The sequence below is a fragment of the Ambystoma mexicanum genome, chromosome 14 (assembly GCF_040938575.1).
Source record: "Ambystoma mexicanum isolate Mex_15411 chromosome 14, UKY_AmexF1_1, whole genome shotgun sequence".
Lineage (NCBI taxonomy): Eukaryota > Metazoa > Chordata > Amphibia > Caudata > Ambystomatidae > Ambystoma > Ambystoma mexicanum.
In genome coordinates this window covers 111,048,828-111,069,153 of record NC_090940.1, presented here as the reverse complement: position 1 = coordinate 111,069,153, position 20,326 = coordinate 111,048,828, and the positions used below count along the sequence as shown (strand labels likewise).

Below are 20,326 nucleotides of genomic sequence, written 5' to 3'. Positions count from 1 at the left end.
GAACACTTTGGCAAAAAATGTTGAACTTCAAATTTCCTCTGCATTTGGTTTCATCAATAGCACGATTGCACCATAATACAACGGATCTCAAGAGAGGGGCACTTGACTGAACCAATTCCAACCTCCATTGGTGTCACAGGGGTGCAACCTCGCTGCGGTATTGTTTAATCTCTACCTAGTGGATATTGATCAAATTTGCGATGTCCAGAAGTCATTTTCTGTCAGAATAGGCAAATTACATCTGTCTTGGTTGGCATGTGCCGACGATGTTCTCCTTTTAGACCGTACTCCTGCAGGATTACAAAACAAGCTTGAATGCTTTTTTCGCTACTGTACCGAAAACAATCTTTCCGTGAATTCCATGAAATCCAACATCTTAAGCTTATCTTCACGCAAAAAAACGGCGCAAATTTTGCTGGTCGATTGATTTCATTTAGTTTCACATCTCACATACTTGGGTTATAATCTTTCTAATAACACATCGGTTATACACTGGCTGGGAAAGTTGCACCTCTCTTTGGACAAATTAAATTAATTTATCACAAATATTGTAGATTTTTGCTTTTTCCCTTATTTGAATTTTACGCCAAAGTGGAGGCCGTCATTCTTTACGGGTTAGATCTCTGCCTCACAGATTTGGACTTGTTTATGAACAAGCTTCAAGGGAAAATATGGAAGTCAACCCTTCGCTTGCCCAACTATCTCCCCAATGCACTAATATGATATGAACTAGGGCTTAACTCCTTAGCTTTGCGTTTTAATTGGGGACTGTTTAATACATATGAAAATGTTATTAACACTATCAAATTCCTTATATGAGGACTTCTCAATTATGCTTACCAAATGTAAGCCAATTTTGATTGGGCTTTTTCAGAAGTGAGTTCACATGCTGTTAGGGCAGATTAATATTCTCCCAGAAGAATTGCAGTGGAAGATATCTCTTGCAAAAAAATGATTCTTCTTGAATGACTGGGCTACAACCTCTGACCTAATTCCAACCTATTCCTCAGTCAATGTCCTCGATTGCAATATTTAAATCTATGCCCTTGTCCTGAGGCTCGTAAATTATATATGAGATTTAGACTTGATTTATTTCATAACAAATCACGCACTAAACACTGGTACTTGAATGCATCGTTCCCTTGCGATTTATCCTGTCGTTTCTGCTGTCATGCAGACGCAGAGGAAACGTTAAAACATCTCTTCTGCTTTTGCCGTACTTTGAACAATCCCGATTACATACCTTGAAAGAGTTTCATAATGCAAATACAATATTGGGACGTAATCTGATATGGGGCAGAGGCATGTGGGGGTCTAGCAATGCTATATTATTGGCAACTGTCAGATTTTTACGGATCAATGAAACAGCTTTAACTGCACAATAATAGAATGAAGATAACACAAGCTGTCCATCTAATACTGAAAAATTAAAAGAATATCCTGTATGTATTTGCAGGCTTGAACAAAGTAATATCTACATGATATAGAGCAATGACATCTCTTCGAACTCTTGGAGAAATAGGTTTTCTTTTTCTCTGTGTGACTAGGATGCTATGTGACGATATTATGTTGAGTTATGTTTTAATGATATGCTATTATATTTTTTTATTATTGGAGCTTATAATATTTTTAGTGTTAGATAAAACACAAATGTATCTGTATCTTTGTCTTTTAAGTTGTAAAATTACCTTTGCTCATTTGTTCTGTTTTTGTAACGGCGCATAAAATCTATTCAAAGTTTATTATCTAGTTATTGAGATATGCATTTCACCTCTCATGCAAAGCACTTACATATGAATGGATTTTTATAATTTCCCTCTCGTATGCTTACTTCACACCTTATGTATTTGTTATTATTATTAACTGACATGTATATGTGTATATATATATATTTCAATAAAAATCTTTGAAACTAAAAAACACTGTTTCCGCACTAATTTCCCAGGAGAGGATCGGTTCATCTGAACATTTGAGAAATAAAGGGTAGCCCCAAAATGTAGAGCAGAGGGGTTCCATTTAGCGACTTTGTGCATGATGCAGCTTCTTTTAGCTGAAAGTTATAACATGGAACAGCGTTTTATTTCTTGCAGTGGGTATCCTGAAAACCTTCTTGCACAGAAAAATTCCATAACTTTATGAATACAAGAGCTCAAATACCACACACTGAATTTATGTTACCACAATTGGTAATTCACTGCCCTAATTATGGGTGTTGGTTACTCCTACTTCTGATAGGACTTCATTGAGGAGTGGTGTTACCGTATGTGGTAATACTCCCTGCACTGTTGCCACATGTTAGGATGGTTTTTCAGAACAACTATTGGTAGAGGGTTGTGAAAGAACACCGTTAGTGGACCTGCAGGGTTTCCAGCAATTTAGACCAAACGTTCATCTGTCAGGGTGCTAAAATGGGTAGTAACGGTGTAACCGCCCACTACCGCCAAACTCCTAAAGAGGCCCATAATCATGAAATACTATTAAAATGTGTCTACATTTTTTCTTTTCTATAGAAAATAACTTCTCCCATTAGGGGAGGTAAAGTAGAGAATATTTGTAAATGCTGAGCCTTCAAGAATGCCAAAACCAGAGCCCTAAACAATCATGTTAACTTTACTTCTCATTTCTTCATCTTTCACGCTATATGAATCTAACTATTTCTGTATTGTTAATGTCCGTATTTAATTGGATTTTCTAAAAATAGGGCTTGATTTAATGCAAGCTATTGAAAAGATCTGTCCCATAAGAGATGCATATAAAATGTGAAGCAATAATGTATGCTATCTTCTGTTAAAGGTGAACTGCGCAAGTTGTTGGCCTCATTTGTGGCCGGAAGCGGTAGCAAGAATGGTGGGTTTATTCGAAAAATAACACCAACTGCTGCAGAACCACTTGTGCCCAAGCCGGCTCAGACGCAGAAAAAACTTCAGGTACCTACAATGTTTTTTGGTGCTTATTAGTGTGTTTCACGTTAAAGGAGTATGGGGTGTGTGGGTGTGTGTGGTTACCATTGAATAGGCAAATTATGGCTCTTCCTCTTAAATCCGGCCTACTTCACACCCCAAGTTGTATGAAAAACTCTGCCTCCTCTGCTATCCAGATACATAAGGGGAATATAAAGCTCTAAATGCTGTTCAAATGCTTGGGGGAGGACGGGTGGCTTGTACCGTTCTATAAAACCCAAGCACAACTACATGCAATTTTGCAAACTTGTGGCAGCTCCTCTACTGAGAACGAACACTGCCAAATAACCTGTTCTCTGAGATGGGTCCCACTCATTGGGTTTGACAGGAACATTTTAACTCATTATACTTTTCACAAAGGAGAAATATCTGTTTTTCATATCAGTCTCTTACCGCCCACAAGGACAGTCTGGTATCAAAAGGTTAGGCAATGTTCCTCTGAACAACAAGTGTTCATTAAAAGAATAGACATCCCAGACACATAGTTGAAGCTGTGTCTAAAGCAACATAGATCAAGGAGTCCACATTTCGATTACCATTCAGACTTAGAGCAAAACCCCAAATGTTCCAAATTAGCAAAATTGTGGGAGTCCTTCTACTGGAAATCATGGGTTTTACACTAAGGTACTAAGGAAAATCCAGACATTGACCCTTTTCTCACTGTACTTTGAGGGGCTCAGCTTTAATTCACTGACACCCAAAAAGGAAGGAACATGTGTCTGGATTTGCTGATGGTGCAGAGGAGAATTGCCTAGCGTTTTGGTGCTGGACTGCTCCTGCGGGTGGGACCAGACTATGAACAAATTGGTATTTTTCCAATGGTAAGGTACAGTGGGCTAAAACATAGTTTTAGGCCCTACTAAGCAAGACCCATCTGTGATAGATCTAGAGAATGTGTCCCTTCTCCTCAAGGGGGGAGTGTGATGAATCCTATAGAGTCCTCACTGGTCCCCCAGCCTAAAGTCTCCTCCCAGGTAGCCTGGGGAAGGCAGCTGCTTCCTGAACCTGGGGGTGGTATCCTGGGGGTGGATCACATGGGAGGAGATGACTGTCGGGGAGAAGTGGTGACTCCAACAGGAGGGACACAGTATTCTTCCCTCTCCTGTAAAGAACGCCTAATTCCAGAGTCCGGATGGCATGTTGTCATTATTCAGAACCCTTCAGTGGTAAAACCCTGAAGACACTTCTTGTTAAACATTCCAAACTGAACTCTATTCACTTTTCATATGGAAAACATAACACCTCTAAAACACATTTAACATCTACTGTTGATGATGGTTAAGTGTTAAACAATGTAACTTAAAAATGTTTAAACTTCCTTTGAACTCCAAGTCCCAGAAAGCCTCAAGTACTGAGACGAAGAAGAGGATCAAGGAGTCAGTATGGAATGAAAGTAATACCAAGTATAACATGTGGTCTAGTTGTTAGGTTTACAATCAGCTGTGTGGGACATTTAAACTTTAATATCACCTACGAGAAAGGAGTAAAAAAAAAGGGAGAAGAGCTGCAGAGAGGGAAGCGAACCCAAAGGCAGATGAACGGAGATGAGCCGTGCAGGAAGAAGGCGCTTACAGACAATCGAATCTCGACATACCATACCAGAGGAGAGGAACTCCAGTGAAGTTGTAGCAGGTGCCCTGGAGGGACCGCTTGAAGCGAGAAGATAATTGCAGCGGGACCGGAGGAGACGCAGTCTTGTGGAGTGGCAATGATTCCATCAGTGAAGGATTGAGAGGCTGATTGGGAACCAAAAGAGACTCTGCCTAGTAGAGGAAGCCCGCCTGACAAAAGCTCTTCACCGCAGCTGCACGTTACTTCGGTGAGTGAGCCCAGAGGAGTTGGGGGCCCCGGGATATGCCAACAAGTTAACGAATACTTGGGGAATTATTTTGAATACCGACAAGTACAATTGAAAGACCAGGGCAAAAGTGGTCCAAATCTCCTTATATGAGAACAATTTGGGGAAACATGGAACCTGCATTTCCATAAACCAAGAGATACTAAAGAAGAAATTGAAGGGCAAATGTTGCACAATTCTCCATACGGGATGTCAGTTTGGGGAAACCTGAAACACGCATTTCCAAAAGACATTAAGAAAGAAGTTGACATAACTTCAACAAGCCCCGATATGTTGAATATCAATAAGGGGGGAGCTGGAGCAAGTGATACCTGGAGTCAACAAGGTATAAACAGTGAAAAAGAGCAACTGTGTTATACTTTGAAGAAACATGAACATTGTAGAAAAGACCTAATAAAAGGTGTTGATCAGGCAGTGAACCTTTTTTGAAAGCGATACCTGGCAGGAGAATACACCAGGGTATCTGTGTGAACCAGAAGTGGCCAATTCCTGGCAGGGGAATCCACCAGGAGTTCATAAGGTATAAGAAAGGAAAAGATGCCTTGAAAGATGCCTGGCAGGAGAGTGCTCCAGGATATCTAGAGATTCAGTTGAGCAATTCCTGGCAGGGGAGTTTACCATGAAATCATAATTCTGAGCAGTTGTGTGAAAGAGATACTTTATCATTTGAAGCAGTTGTTGAAGTTAAACATGTTTGCCATCCTACAAAGTAGAAAATACTTCCTTTTGCTATACTTCAATCAGTGTTGCGAAAAGACATTTGCTTTGCCATTCTGAGAAGTATTGACATTCTGAGAAAAGTAGTTTGTGGAAAAGACATTTGCTTTGCCAACCTGAGCAAAGTATTTTGTGAAAGAGACATTTTCATTGACTTTAACAGAACATTGTTGGAACAGAAAATGTTCAACAGTTCTTCTGAAATAGTTCAGGGGTAGGGAATCAACCCTTGGACACAAGGAGTGCTTTGTTGGAATTACACATTTGGATTTGTGCACATTTTTGCTGAGTTGGAAACAGACATTTACCTTGCGTGTGCTAGTGTGAGGGTCAGATATATTTTGGACACAATGGGCCTCATTACGACCCTGCTGGTCCGGAAACAAGGGTGCCAGTAAGCTTACTGGCACCGTTGTTTCAGGACCGGCATATTACAGGTCTGCCTGCCAGAGCCGTTGTGCCCGAAAGGTCTGACCCTGCCGGGCACAGCGGCAACGGTAGGCAGACCGGTCACGGAAGCAGCGGCACCATTAGCAACAGTGCTGGTGCTTCCATGTCACCACTCCCATGGGAATGAGGACTTACAATTTACAGGCTCCTGCCTTTCCGGGCCACCGGGGTTGGAATCTCCCGGTGGCACTGGGAAGTCAGGCGCCAGTAAATATTTACGGATCCGGTGGAGACCCGCTGGTAGCCCCGGCGAGGTTACCGCTGGACCCGTAATGAGGCCCAATGTCAGCTTGCTTTAGTCTGTTTCATTGGCAGGGACACTCTTGTTTCCAATCAGGAAAAATACCTCTTGAACCAGAAGAATCGTGTCCTTATACAGTAGGTGCATCAGTTGAAAATGGAAGTAGAAAAGAGTCAGTCAGGTTCTCAGGAATTGACCAGAATTAGAGAAGAAAGGAATTACCTAGTAGACCGTGTGAGACAAATAGAAGCTGAACTATAAGAGGCAGTGGGCCTCATTACGACCCTGGCGCTAATGGGTTAACGACGCCGTAAAAGGCTGCGGCGCCGTTAACCCATTAGCGCCTGATTATGAGGTCCCTTTGCGGGACCCGACCTTAACGGCTGGTCTACACCAGCCGTTAAAGTAGGGACCCGCAAAGGGACCTTGGTGCTAAGTACGGTACCGCAATTTGCGGTACCATACTTCGCGCCTTCCCCATTCCCATTGAGCCCTATGGGGCAAAAATGGGAATGGGGAAGGGCCATGGAGGAAGGGGGAATTACCGCCCCGCCAACCTTGTAATGGGGTGGTAATTCCCCCTTTCTCCATGGCGGAGTCGGTAAGTTACCGGCATGGACCATGGTGCTATTAGCACCATGGTTTTCCGCCTGGGTCGTAATGAGGCCCAGTGTATTGTAGGGAAGAGCAAGAGCAAGAGAAAGAGATTATTCTCCTGAAGAAAAAATACTTTGTATATGCGCGCAGCATACAAGGCTCACAGAGGGAGAATGAATCGCTTCAGCATGAGGTGCATCAAACAAAAGATAGGTAGGTAGCTCAGAGCAGGGTGTTAGATGCTAATCAGGCCTTAGCGTCAGAATTAAAAAGCCAGCTCTCTGACTACCAACAGGAAATAAGTAGAGAGACACAAGGGTGAGAGTTGCACCAAAGAAATTGAAAGTTATAAACGGGCCCTGAGGCCCCTGACCAATCGGGATATGGGACAAAGGCCCACTGATGAAGGTGAGACACCCTTCCCAGCAGAGGCCTCATGCCAGTCAGTTACAACCTCCTGTGTAGAATTTGGAATTTACCTCATGCATGCCACCTATCAAGAGAAGGGTGACATGAGGCAGTTAGACTTACCCAGGCCTAGTCCAACTGATCCAGAAGGCCAGTCCCTGTCTGATATTGATGTGTATTCATCTCTACCACACAGAAGGGAAAGTGTCCTGACGAGCGTGGCATGAGAAGTAAGTACTTCAGACCAGGAAAACTCTTCTGATGAGAAAGTCAGGGAGTTAGATTGATTGAAGATGAGACTACATGGAGACCACCAAGCTTGCTTCGCTGGAGAAGAACATTTAAACCCTCAGCCTAGGAAGGGCATTCTAAAAACATGCGTACATTCAAGAGAAGGGAGGGGGGATAATTGGCCAGACTCCCTGAAAGGAGGGAGGATGAACCTGGGTTCTACCCTGGGCCTAAAAGTAACTACAGGGAGAGACCCTGAGAGTTCACTTTTGCCTAGGCGAGAGGATTCCAGACCCCATGGTTCTGGGAGATATTCCCAGTCTCAGAGAGATAGGGAGCACCTAGAAGACAGGGAATGGAGTACAAATAGTAGCTCTGAGTCAGAAGGTGAATGGGCTCTGGTGCAGAGGAAGAAAAAGACACGAAACAGAGCAAGGGTTTTGTGAAAGACCCAATAGGACAAATAAAGGCCATAAAGAGTATTTGGTATGGGAACACCTGGAACTTTATGAACGGATGATGGCATCATTCCAGATCAGGAATGATGTGAATTGTATAGTATTTGCTAAATGGACTTTCTCACTGGAGTACTCCAGTTTCTTTACGGGACTGGAGGACCAGGATCATTATAAACGGCCATTTTAAAATATTTCTCCTCACATAAACCCACAGGAAGCCTGTAAGGGAGCATATAATTTGCAACGTGGGTAGGATCAGGAGCCTGAGGAGTTTGTGCAGGAGTTAAAGCGGGCGTTTGCTCAGACTTACAATGGGTGAATACAAATAGTAGGGAGTTTATAACTACATATTTCCATGCGCTCGCTAATTACATCCTGACTTAGTTGGTGTGTGATTTTCACAAGCATAGGACCCTGTATTGGGTGGTTGAACAGTCCACCAGGATCTATGAGGTCCAGACTGGGGGGGCCTAAAAGTAACCCTCCTGTCAACTAGCAAAATGGAAGGCAGAAGGGACACCCCAACACGGCACAATAGAATGGTAGTTCGGCAGGGGCCAGAACAATGAACCCTCTGGCCCTGCCACCTATATAAGCCCTAGGTACAAGAGTACCAAACCATTCCAGGGGTATGTATACACTTCCCCTGGCCCAAGGGGGGAACCAATCAGGTAAGTACTGTCCCGGGAAACTTCCCTCCAATCCCGTGCTTTCTGTCTACATGGCAGCTTAAGAGGTCGTCTAAGTGATAAAGCCTTTTTTCCTGGCTAACCTTAATGCTGACCCCCAACTCCACCCTGAAATCCTGTAACCAACGGAACTTCGTCTCTCATTACAGAGACCCATAGAAAGACCTTTTAATCCTTACCTGGAGAGAGAGGGAGACCAGCTGACGTAGAGTTAATCAGCTGTGGTGGAGACGTGCAAGGCGAACACTGCCCCTGTCGCGCTGAACCAGCGCTGCCTGGAGGTGGGTGCCAGAGAGTGTATGTGGTGGGCGAACAGCCCATGGAACTTTGCGTAGCCCAGGAATGCTGACTTTTAGGATTTTTCTTTTTGCAACTTTCCCTCCACAGTTTCTATGGACCCCCTTTTTCTTTGCTCTATTTTTAGTTTAGTTTAGTTTCTTTATTTGTACCGCGCACCGAACCCTTAGGTAACTGGTCGCTTAAAGCTTGTACAGAGGTTACAGAATTTTGACACTAAGGTCAGCAGTAGTACAGTAATTTTACAGTAGAGACAGATAATTTTACAGGAAATGCAGACACTTTTACAGGAAATATAGGCAGTTTTACAGGCGGAATATACAAAGACAAGATACATCATAAGTGCATAGATAGTGTCAGGCAGGAGTTTTGCTATGTAGAATCAGACCGTTTGGGGCTTCCTGAAGATCCAGCTCTTTACTTTGGCTCTAAAAGTCCAGAATGCGGGTTCCGATCTGAGGCTGAGGGGAAGGGCATTCCACTGTTTGGCAGCTATGACTGGGAAGCTTGCTCCCCCTGCTCTTTTTAGTAGGAATCTTGGCACGGCTAAGCAGTGTGAATAGAGACTCCTAGTGGGTCTTGAAGTCTGTATATTGAATTTATCTGCTAGGTATTTGGGGACTGTGTTTGAGAAACACTTATGGGTGATGACAAGCGTGTGGAGGGCGATTCTGTCCCGAACCGGGAGCCAGTGGGCGTCCTGCCTGAAACTAGTGATGTGCATGGATCTTGGTATACTAAGCGCTGCTGTTAAGGCGCTATTTTGAAGGACCTGGAGTTTGTTGAGGTTCCCTTCGGAAGTGCCTAGGTAGAGGGTGTTGCAGTAGTCGATCTTGGATAACACTAGAACCCTGGCTAGTGTGATGCAGCTACTAGGCGAGAGGAATTGCTTACAGGCGTTGATTAGTTTGTTAGTGTAGGCCAAAGAGGAAGCAGTTGAGTTCACCTACTTCTTGAGGGACAGTGTGGAGTCTAAGTATACTCCCAGAGTTTTGATCTCTTTGGCCACTTTGATTGGGTTACCATCAATGTTGATGGACACATAACGGGGTGAACTTGTTCTGACTTTTTGAAGGGAAGTAAAACCTTCAGCTTCACTTCCCTGGTCTTTTGCTCGTTGTTATGGGAAAACTTATCAGTCCTTCAGACTATCAGTACTGGGAAACTTTTTTTCCTGTTTGAGTTCTTTTACTTTGTAACATTGGTCACTTTATTTTACAATGCACTGCAATGGTGAACATTTTGTTTCACCCTTGCTCTTTACACTCGGAATTTTGGTCACTTTTATATGTGCCTAATGACAAGCTGGTGGCAGCACATACAATTTGACAATTTGTGCATTCTTTTTAGTGTGCAAATTCACGTTTACTGCATGTGGCTACTAAACGTGGCTAGTGCTCTAAAATGGCTGTGCCACGAGATTTTTGCTTGCTTCTTTGGCCATATTTTTGTTTGGCCTTCTTCCTGCCTTGTGTAGGGAAGGCATGGTATCACAAGTATGACAGACACAATGGGTACGATTTGTAAAACCTTTATTAAAATGGTTGGGGTTGGAAAAACTCCTACTTTGCCCTATAACTAAGATGGGAGTAGTCTCGACCATCAAATAATAAATAGCGCAATCCTCGTGGAGTCCTGTCAAATCAAAACAGTATATGCTAATAAAACCTAATGCCTGCCCTATCTCTTGTACAAAAAAGTGTAAAAAGGAGAAATGTATGCAAAAGGAAAAATCAGTGTTCAACGTATAATGTGACTGAACCAGCTCTCCTCCTCATGTTAGGCCTCACAGAGTAAGGTCGTACCTGTAGGCAGGATGAGACACAGTATCTCGGTTTCCAACACAATTCATAGTTCAAAACCGTGGATCGAGGCCCGCCTGGCCTTCCACGTTAGTCTCTTTCTCTAACTTCCAAATTAGTGTTTTAAAAAAAATGTTCACAAAGATCCCCCTCTGTCGGGCTCAGACCTATCACCATAAAGTTCAACACAAAACTTTCAAGGGGCTCCCCTCCCCAAGCTGATTATACTTCGGGTCTCCCTCAGCCAGGCTCAGACCACTTTAGGATGTCGAAGACTTTAGAATGTGCGTGGATTCTTTACATACCACCGCAGGACCACTTCGACTTAAAGTTCACAGCTTTAACTCTCACCTTTCCTTTTTCTAGGAAATAATGTTCTTTATTTCACTTTTGCTGTTCACTTTAAACAAAGTACCTTTCAATGAGACTTTCCAGTGGGCTACTTGTTTCACCGGACCAATCCGTTATTTAGTTTTGCTGATTTCACAGCTGCCTTTTACATCAAAGTTCACTCAATAGGTGTGCCTTTCTTGGTGTCTCATCTACAAGCTTGCAGCCTTCACTAGTGATATATTGGTCTCATTTCAAACTTTAACACACACCGGTCTCTCAGGTCCTTTGCCAACTCACCAGCTGTGTGCGTCTTTTTCTGCGTTTTGCAATTTCAATTCAGGAGTCAAGGTTAGTACAACAGGCTTGGCCTCACCGCACCAACCCTGCCGTTCACCCGAGACGGTCGCTGGCGTCCTTGAAACACAATGCAGACTTCACTTGTGGCATCTGGCCTTCTCCACGTGTCTTTTGCGGCCTGTCGGAGGCAACGACCTCCAGTAGGAACCCTTGGGGTTTCCACCCGCAGCTCTCGTCACTTGGTCCGTTGCTCTGCTCTAGTAGGTTTGCCTTTGCCCTGGAAGCTCTGCTCGTACTTGTGTTCTGCCTTGCTCAAAGTGTGTCTTTAGGTGTTGCCTTTTATCTGTGCGAGGAGAGCAAATTGGTGTCAGGTGTGCGCACTTGTAGTCAAGTGCCTGACCTGGCCTGACCCGATTGACGGGATTGTATGAGAGTAAGGTTTGTTGCTCTCAGTCACCTTCTTCCTCTGCCCAGTGTTTGTGTCAAAGGGAGGGAGAGTTGGGATCTCGGAGTATCCTAAAAAGTAGGATGGGGTAAATGAAAAAAGGGGGGGAATACCACGTCTCTCCATCAGCGGCTTCAACCCAACTCCCCGAAGACCCCTCACCAGGTGATCCTGCCGCACTGGTCTGCAGCCATTTCTTCAGATCATAGTTGGAGCCAAGAATCCCTCAAAGAACATCCAGCTGAAGATCCGAAGACGGCTGCCGAAGCGGCCCAGCATCCCTCCATGTGTCCAGCCCAGTGAAGCTCTGTTTGACTACCTCATCTCCGAAGGCCCTGAGCAGTGCTTCATCTCTTGCACTAGTGGGACCAACTAGTCTTGATGCCGTCCTGCGGATCCAGTCATCCAGATCCTTTGCAAGTGTCCCTGGATTGCCCAGTGGACTGATCAGCTCTCTCGTGGGCTACCTCGCCAGAATCGTCATCACTCCACGGGTGCACCCGGAACATTAGTGGTCGCCAGCTTGTGCCAGAAGTCGCCTGCTCCCCAAATTTCATCCCAGCATTAATGGATCCTGTCCTGGAGAAACCTCTGTGACTGGAAGGACACCTGTCGTCACCTGTGTGTTGAGACTGTTGTTGGAACTTGCATTGTTCCGAAGAGACCTGCATCAGAGTTTCTTGCATTTCTCCATCAACCGGTTGCATCTTGCAGTTGCACCCAATCAGAGAATCCTAGAACCGGCAATTCCTGGGCACCACTGACCAGAAGCAATGGCGAGAGATCCAGCCCCCAGATGATCTATAATGCCATCTGGGAAAAGCTGAGTCACTGGTACACAGTGCATCTGTCACCCCTGAACTCCCCTCCATTCTCCATATGATTACATCGGGACCAAGTCCCTTTGTCTCCTGAAATCCCTTCCACTCACCTTTTGGTCGTCGAACCTGGGTGGAGTGCTCTGAAATACAAGAAAACATTGACTTTCAGTAAAATAGTGAACGTTTGAACTGTCACCAACACAAGTAAATTGCAACCTACCTATAGAGACCGAATACTGGTGAGAAACATAGTGGCTCCTGTAACTTTTGGGCACAAGGCCCCAATCTTCTTGAGGTTTGGAATTCTTAAGTTAGGTAATTGACTTGATCTGGTTTCATTATTTACTGCATCTGAAATACCTGTTTTGCCGAATATGTTTGATGTATATTTGAACCTACGGTTAAATGTATATATTTATATGATAGTGTTGTGCGAGAATACTAACTTAATTTTCAGTGTGTGCATAAAACCTATAATAAATAACTGTATTTTTATACTTGTCTGTTTAAATTGAATTATTGTGTGCCATACCGTTATGGACTCATTGAAGACCCCTGACTCCACTCATACTCTCCTGAGAGTAGCCTTGACTGCTCTCCATTGCTACCTTGATTGGGTTTGGCTAACCTCTGAGTTACCCTGTTCACTATAACTAGGGTGGCCTCCTAAAATCTTTAGACCAGGCCAGATTCTATAAATTCTTCGTAACAACCGGACTTGCTGCTGATACAATGGAGCTGCCACTGTTGATATTATCTTCCAGGGACCCAACCACTGGCTGTTAGTTGTTAGAAATTATTGAAGAAGTCCTATATTTAACATTAGGGCCTAGGATTACCTTTTGGTGCCAATCTGCATCAGGACCAGTTTTTAACTCAACCAATCAGAAGCCTGACAGTACCTGTTGAGCTAATACAATGGAATTGAAAGTTTGCTTAGAAAACAGAAAATGGGCAATCACAAACATGACCGTTCACTGCACAAGAGCCTTTTTCTAGTGCCCATCATCCTTTTGTGTAATATCCTTGCGAGCAGTGCTGAAAAGGGGTAATGTAGCATTTTAGTTTTTGCCAGAACACATTTTGAATTTGGAGATAATCTAGGAAAAAAGTATGAAATCTGTGATTTACTTATATCTTTCATTATAAGCTGCTTTTTATTTTTCACAGGCAGCTCTAGAACAAGCCTTCTTCCACAACCAGCCGCCGTCCTTGCGAAGAACCGTAGAGTTTGTAGCTGAAAGGGTAGGATCCAACTGTGTCAAGCACATCAAGTAAGTTCATAGGTGACTCAGCCAGGAGTCTGTGAGTAGAGTGTGGCGAAATTGAATCACATATTTGTTAACCAGCGACTGTACTGAATATGCAAGTTGCAGCAATTTGCTAAAAATGTATGCATATACTTTTGGGCTTTCATATGCACTTGTCTAACTGTTATCAATTGTGGCCTCAGCTCTGTCGTCTTTTTAGAAGACCCGCCATGTGAGAGACTGCTCCCCTTGCTTGGCTTCTCAACTTCAGACTAGATTTATGTTGAAATCTGCCCTTGGTGTGTGTGCTTTTTGAAATTAAGACGGACATGTGACTGTTTTCATCCCATGCCCGAGCACCCAGGTGACAAAACCCATTGCTGCCTTTGCTCCATTTCACCAGTGAGTTAAACCTTGTGACTGTCTTGGTCTCAGAGCTACCTCTGTGTCAGTGCAACTTCCTCAGCCCATGCTATTTTTCTTTGCTTACTGGGCATACAGAAGCCAACCTCCATCGCCCCATGAACTGTGGAATTGTTGGGTATCAGGAGAGGACAGTGATTCCCAGCTAACCCTTTTCTATACATGGGTTTTGAAAGACCCCCACATACGACCCTGATGTGATACTCATGTGATGCAGCACACAATTTATGGTCTATAGAATTCAGACCTGCTGTACAAGAGTCTTTGAAGAGGGAACACAGGGCTTAAGTTAAACACTGTATGACATGAATCCCTTTTCTCTCGGAGCAAGGATTTATCGCTGAAAATGACTAGGCAGCAGGACCATGTAAATGAGGCGTTGTCAAATATACACCTCATACCAAATGAAGGAAGGGAGAGGAAACTAGACGTGTGCTGTCTAGTCCTATTTAATAACATCCTAGGAATTACACTCTCCTAATATGAATCTGCACAATAGTCTTATACAACATACACTGCTTACAAGCCTGCACCATGACCAACAGAAAAACATGTGCCTGATACAGTTCAGTACACCAGGCTGAACCTCAACAGCCCCTGCATACATTCCCAGGCCATGGCCAGCAACAGTATACTCAGTACTCTAAATAATATGCATAGTCTTTTCAGCACAATGCCCAACAGCCCCTGTATACCATCTGAGGCCTTGGCCAGCATCACAATACTCAGAATAATATGTTCGTTCTGTTCAGCACAATGCACAACAGCCCCCTGCACACCATCCCAGACCATGGCCAACAACACTATACTCTAAATATCATGCACATAATACTGTTCAGCACAATACTCACCCACAACAGGCACTACATAAAAGCCCACTGTGATGAATCCAATGGAGTCATCACTGATTCCCGGATGGTAAACTACTCCCATGTGGCCTGGCGACGGCTGCCGCTACCTGATCCTGACCCTGGCGGCGGCTATGGGAGTGAGGATCACATGGGAGGAGACACCCTCGGGGAGATGTCATAGCTTCATTGGATGAGACATGGTATCCCTCATTTGCCCGTGAAGATGACCCCTTTATACTCCATACCCTCATGGCTTATTAACGTACATCTACACCTGCTGTTAGGGAAACTAGAGAAACCCTTTCCCAGAGCTCTGTAGATCAGACTTCCATTCCTGATCTAAAATGTGGAAGATCTAAGACCACCTTTTTCCGGTTCTAATTATTCACCACATAGAACTGGTATATTATTTGGAACTGTTGAAAGTGGTTTTACAAGTAACATACGTCACCCGACAACAATGGACTTCTTTTCCCACAATCGCCCACATACTGGGAGGAGGAGGAGGAGGAGGAGGAGGAGGAGGAGAGAAGGAACAATATAGAATGAAAGGAGCCCCAAGCTCAATGAACATTCTAGTTGTTTTCAAAGTGCACCTGTACGTGGGCGATTTAACGACCGGAGACCAAGTTTTGATGGATGCTGCTACTATTTGGAAGAGGTCATGTCCTTCGGAAAAGCTTGTGAGGCCTATAAGCACGACCCAGTGTGGCATAGCTGAGCGGCTCACCAGAAAGGCAAAAGAGAAGCGATGCAGGTCGTGCCACAGACATGCCAGGCGGCAGTGGAAAGCTCCTGGGCTTGCAGCAACAACGGAAAGCAATGTTTTTTTCTACCGGAACCTGGAAAGTGACAGGAGGCGTGCCGAGGCGGGGCTGTGGGAGACACCAGAGCGAGAGCAGTCCAGAGGTGAGAGCAGGTGGGACACATTATCCGCTTGAGCAGGAATGGGGTCGGGAACACCAACCAGAGCCGGTCAGTTATGCCAAACACTGTGGGGACCGCAGGGCATTTCTGCGACTCTGCTAAATATGAACTGTAACAATTAAAACCACAGAAGGAGAGAAGGTAAAGAGACCGAATGAGCAACAAGAAAGCATATTACAATTAAGACTCCCTAACAAGATATGATGGTATGGAATACAAATGTGGGCAATCCAAATCGAATGATGTAGCAAGGAGCTATAATATGCCCAAGAGGGCATGCCTAACTGTGGAAGTAAAAGAGGAACTACATGGAATAATGCATCCTTGCAGGAGAAGGAGAATAAACTAGGCAATTACAATTGTATATGAATGCGAGTAGCTCTGGCAGGAGAGTATACCAGGCAACGATAAGTGTGAATGCAAGAAGTATACCAGGCCAACATAAGTGAATGTGAAGTCCTGGCGGGGTAGTATACCAGGTAGGTGCAAGTATACAAGAAGTCCTAAAAGCAACGTGTGTATATAAGCGGTTCTGGCAGAAGAGTAAACCAGGCAATTATGATTGTGCGAGTACAGGAAGCTCTGGCAGGGGAGTATACCAGGCAGTTGCAAGTCTACAAGAAGAAATATAGATCTGTGTTTACTAGACAAATGGAACTTGTTAAGAGGTGGAACTAAAATGCTAAGCAGCTTTGTAAATAACAGTGCCGTTGTGGGCCAAGCAAGAGAAAAAGAACTGTTAGACCAAGTCATTTGGGTTGAGGAGAATTCCAGGGGAAGGGAACAACCCTCAGGATCCAAGCCTTTTCACCCTTGAAGAACTTTTGTGTTGGAGCTATTTATTCTTCCTTTACAAACTCTTTTGGAATCAGCGAAGGTTAAACATATCCCTTTTCACCTTTAGTTTATAGTGTGAGGGTCCGAATAGATCTTTTGTACACAAGGACGGTTTTGATTTTGAAATCCTGACACAGACATATCCTTAGTTTTTGGTAGGGCAATTCCTCTTAGAGCAGGGTCAGAAGGCCTTTTCCTAACCCTTTTGTTTTCAATAAACGTCTTTAACCAAAAATAACTTGTGTCAGAGTTTCATTCCTGTCTCCTCACATCACACTATGACCATACCGTTATCAAAGATAATACGCTCACAAGAGCACACCTGTAATACAATTCAAGAGAAACAGTCCTGGTTAACTCGCAATTCCAGTTTTGAGAAACCTAATTATAAATTGATTTGCACTCTAGTTGCTGTGTTTTATAGTAACATTTTTATTGTAATGTAGACACATGGTTTTATGGTGGTCAGCCGACACATGTTTCGACCTTGAGGGGTCTTTATCAAGGCAAGAGTTATGTTGTTGATGGGGGAGTATTTGCTGCCCCTGGTCGTGCCACTTAGAGCTAGATTTCTGTAATTTCACCCATTTGTGGGACATGGAGTTAGCCTGGGGCTGGTATTACAGTCCCGGCAGCGCAGTGGGTGCTAAGAGTGTTCTCTTGGAGAGAAATAACCCCCATCCTACAACATATCTCTTGCCTTGATAAAGACCCCTCGAGGTCGAAACACGTGTCGGCTGACCACCATAAAACCATGGGCTTCATCACGAGTTGGGCTGTATCCCGGCTGTAATACAGCCCGACTGTAATAGCCCTCGCACTGATCGGTTTGGCGGCATTACCGTCGGATCACGGGTTGGGTGTTAACGGTAAATCCCCATTCCACATTGGGTCCATTGGATTCAATGGGGCATTTTCAGCACTAATTATGCGGGCTAATACAGCCAGCGGTAATGCAGCCGAAAACTGGCGATTTTCACCTCCAGAGAAAGAATGGAGGTAAAACAGCCCATTTAGCGCCCAACTCGTGATAGGGCCAGCCCTTAAATGCAGCTGTAATACCGTTACCAACGCATTTAAGGGCTACAGCCCAACTTGTAATGAGGCCCCATATGTCTACATTACAATAAAAATGTCACTATAAAACATTGCAACTAGCGTGGGAATCAATTTTATACATAAGTTTCTCAAAACTGGAATTGCGAGGTAACCAGGACTGTTTCTCTTAAACCTTTCCAGGAGTGTGGTGTCACCCCTACCAACCTCTGACCTTGCATAAAAAAATCAGGACTACAATAAATGGAGCTTAGCACAGGAGAGTTCCGAAACTAGAACCCTACTCCTCTCTCACCTGTAATACAATTCAGTACAATAGCCAGCCAAAAAAATGGAAATCATAGGGAACACACTTTCATTTTTAGAAAGTTATGATTACGGCTTATGGTAAGGTGATCTTTACAAACTATGGTAATGCCAACATTACGGTACAAACACTCAATACAAATGAAGTATTTCCTTAATACAAGGTGCATCCCACTATGAATTAAACCCTCATTCTAACCAGCAATGCAGTGGCTGTTGAGGTCCTCCCAGGGGTGTGGAATTGTTTGATTCACATGTTCAGAACGTATAATTTCTCGCATATTTCTGTTGGTCATGTTGTGGGTGGGTATTCACTGCCTCTTGTATATGGTGATTTTGCTGATATGCATTACTTTTGTGTAATTTAGGGCATGCATATTAGCGTGTTATTGGCCACATGTGCTTTTATGCAGTCGCTGTTGTCTATGGCCAGTGTGGTGAATTTCATTAGACCAGTGTCCAGATGCAAAATATACACTAGACCATTGATGAGTGAAAATTCACACTCGGGAATTAAGTACTGGTTTGCTGTGTGCTTGTGGAGAACTGGGATAGCAGATTGCAACTTGACCTTTTTAAACCTGTGTTATTTCAAGCCTATTGGTCATGGTGCATTGTTCTATGCAGTGCCTGTTTTATATGGCTATTGTGCTGAATTTGTTTGCACACATGTTAGAAAAGATGTTTATTTTTGCTGCTTTCCCATCTATGTCAATGGTTCCCGCAGGATATTTGCTATTTTGTGACCCTGAATTGATTTTTGAGAGTGAGATCTTACTAAATCTCACTCACCAGCCCGACTCAGAATATATAGTTTTTGGCAGCTAATTTCAGGTGCAGACTTCAACATTATGAAATGAGCTTTCAATAACATTGTGCAGAATAGAGTATCTTATGACCTTCTGTGGATCTCTGAAAACTCTTCTGTTCTACTCCTTTTCATTAGGTTGTGTTCGGGCTGCTAAAACGTTGCTCGGTGCTTGGATACCAAAGGATCACTATGCACTTTATACTTGAGAACTTGCTTTATTTTGGGGGCACTGTTCAGTTTGTATCCCATTCTTTTTGGCCTATATGTATTTTTCTCTTACTAAGTGAAGCCCAGACAAGCTTGTGGCATGGCTACCTTTTTTGTATGCACTCTGTGCACTTCTTATATTTACTGCATGGCAGCCATTTGTGCACTAGATTGCTCCATATGGCTCATGTTGTTTAAGCCCAGTCTTTGTGCTTCACTATCCCTCTGGCGATCTTCTTCATGGCCGAGGGTAGGATATGGCCTTTATGTAGGCATCCTTTTTGCAGGCACTGGTGACAGTCTGACAATAAACCTAGCATATGCTAGAGCATAGGGCTGCAGTCTGTCCCAATACACATTCTGGCCCGTGTGGAAAGTTCTGGTTGTGCCTGGGTTGTTGGTCCATGATTGGACACCGGCCTATGGTTTGAAAGCTGCAAGTCCCCTGATAGGTGGATTGGGTCCATGTAGCTCAGGATCTTGTAGATCTCAAACATCTGCCAATCTCCAGTCAACCACTGGAACCAATGATCCAGAGTACAAGAGGCCACAGATGAATTGCTGTTATCTATCGTGAGGCAAGGATCTGCTTTTATGTCAATTAGGGAGAGCTTCTTTGATGCGTCCCACGCCTTTTTAACTGATGGGCCAAACTAATTCAGATTCCTGCTTCACCAAGGTCATTAACCCATTGCTCTGAAGAGTTTTGGGCCTGTAGCTGGTGTGTACTATCTAAAGAGAGGACCCTCCATGCATTCTCCTCGAGGGCCCTGAGCATCACTGCTCTGCTGCTGCATTCTATCTAGCAAGAAGAGTACTCCGTACTCCTGCTGGAGGCTGGAGTCTTGAGGCCTGAGTCCTGCCTTTTGACCCTGTGCATGGTCCCTTCAACTGCTCCTCCAACGTCATGGGATCCAAATCACAGCCCATTCCCCGTCAACCTAAGTCATTCCCGGTGCCGCACAGAATCATTAGTCTGCACAGCTGACGTACATGTCTGAAGAAGAAACCTCTGTTCTTGCAAAGGATGTTTAGGGTTTGCTATAACCTACCG

At 44.0% G+C, this 20,326-nt stretch overlaps 1 protein-coding gene across 2 annotated transcripts in view; it reads left to right on the top strand.

The window, feature by feature from the left end:
- Nucleotides 1-20,326, top strand: part of CDAN1 (codanin 1) — a 563,981-nt gene that overhangs the window by 430,150 nt on the left and 113,505 nt on the right. For both annotated transcript variants that reach the window (XM_069638655.1, XM_069638654.1), the window contains exons 18-19: nucleotides 2,794-2,927; nucleotides 13,775-13,878. In XM_069638655.1, the coding sequence (XP_069494756.1) occupies nucleotides 2,794-2,927; nucleotides 13,775-13,878 (238 nt within the window). The remainder of the gene's footprint in view (nucleotides 1-2,793; nucleotides 2,928-13,774; nucleotides 13,879-20,326) is intronic.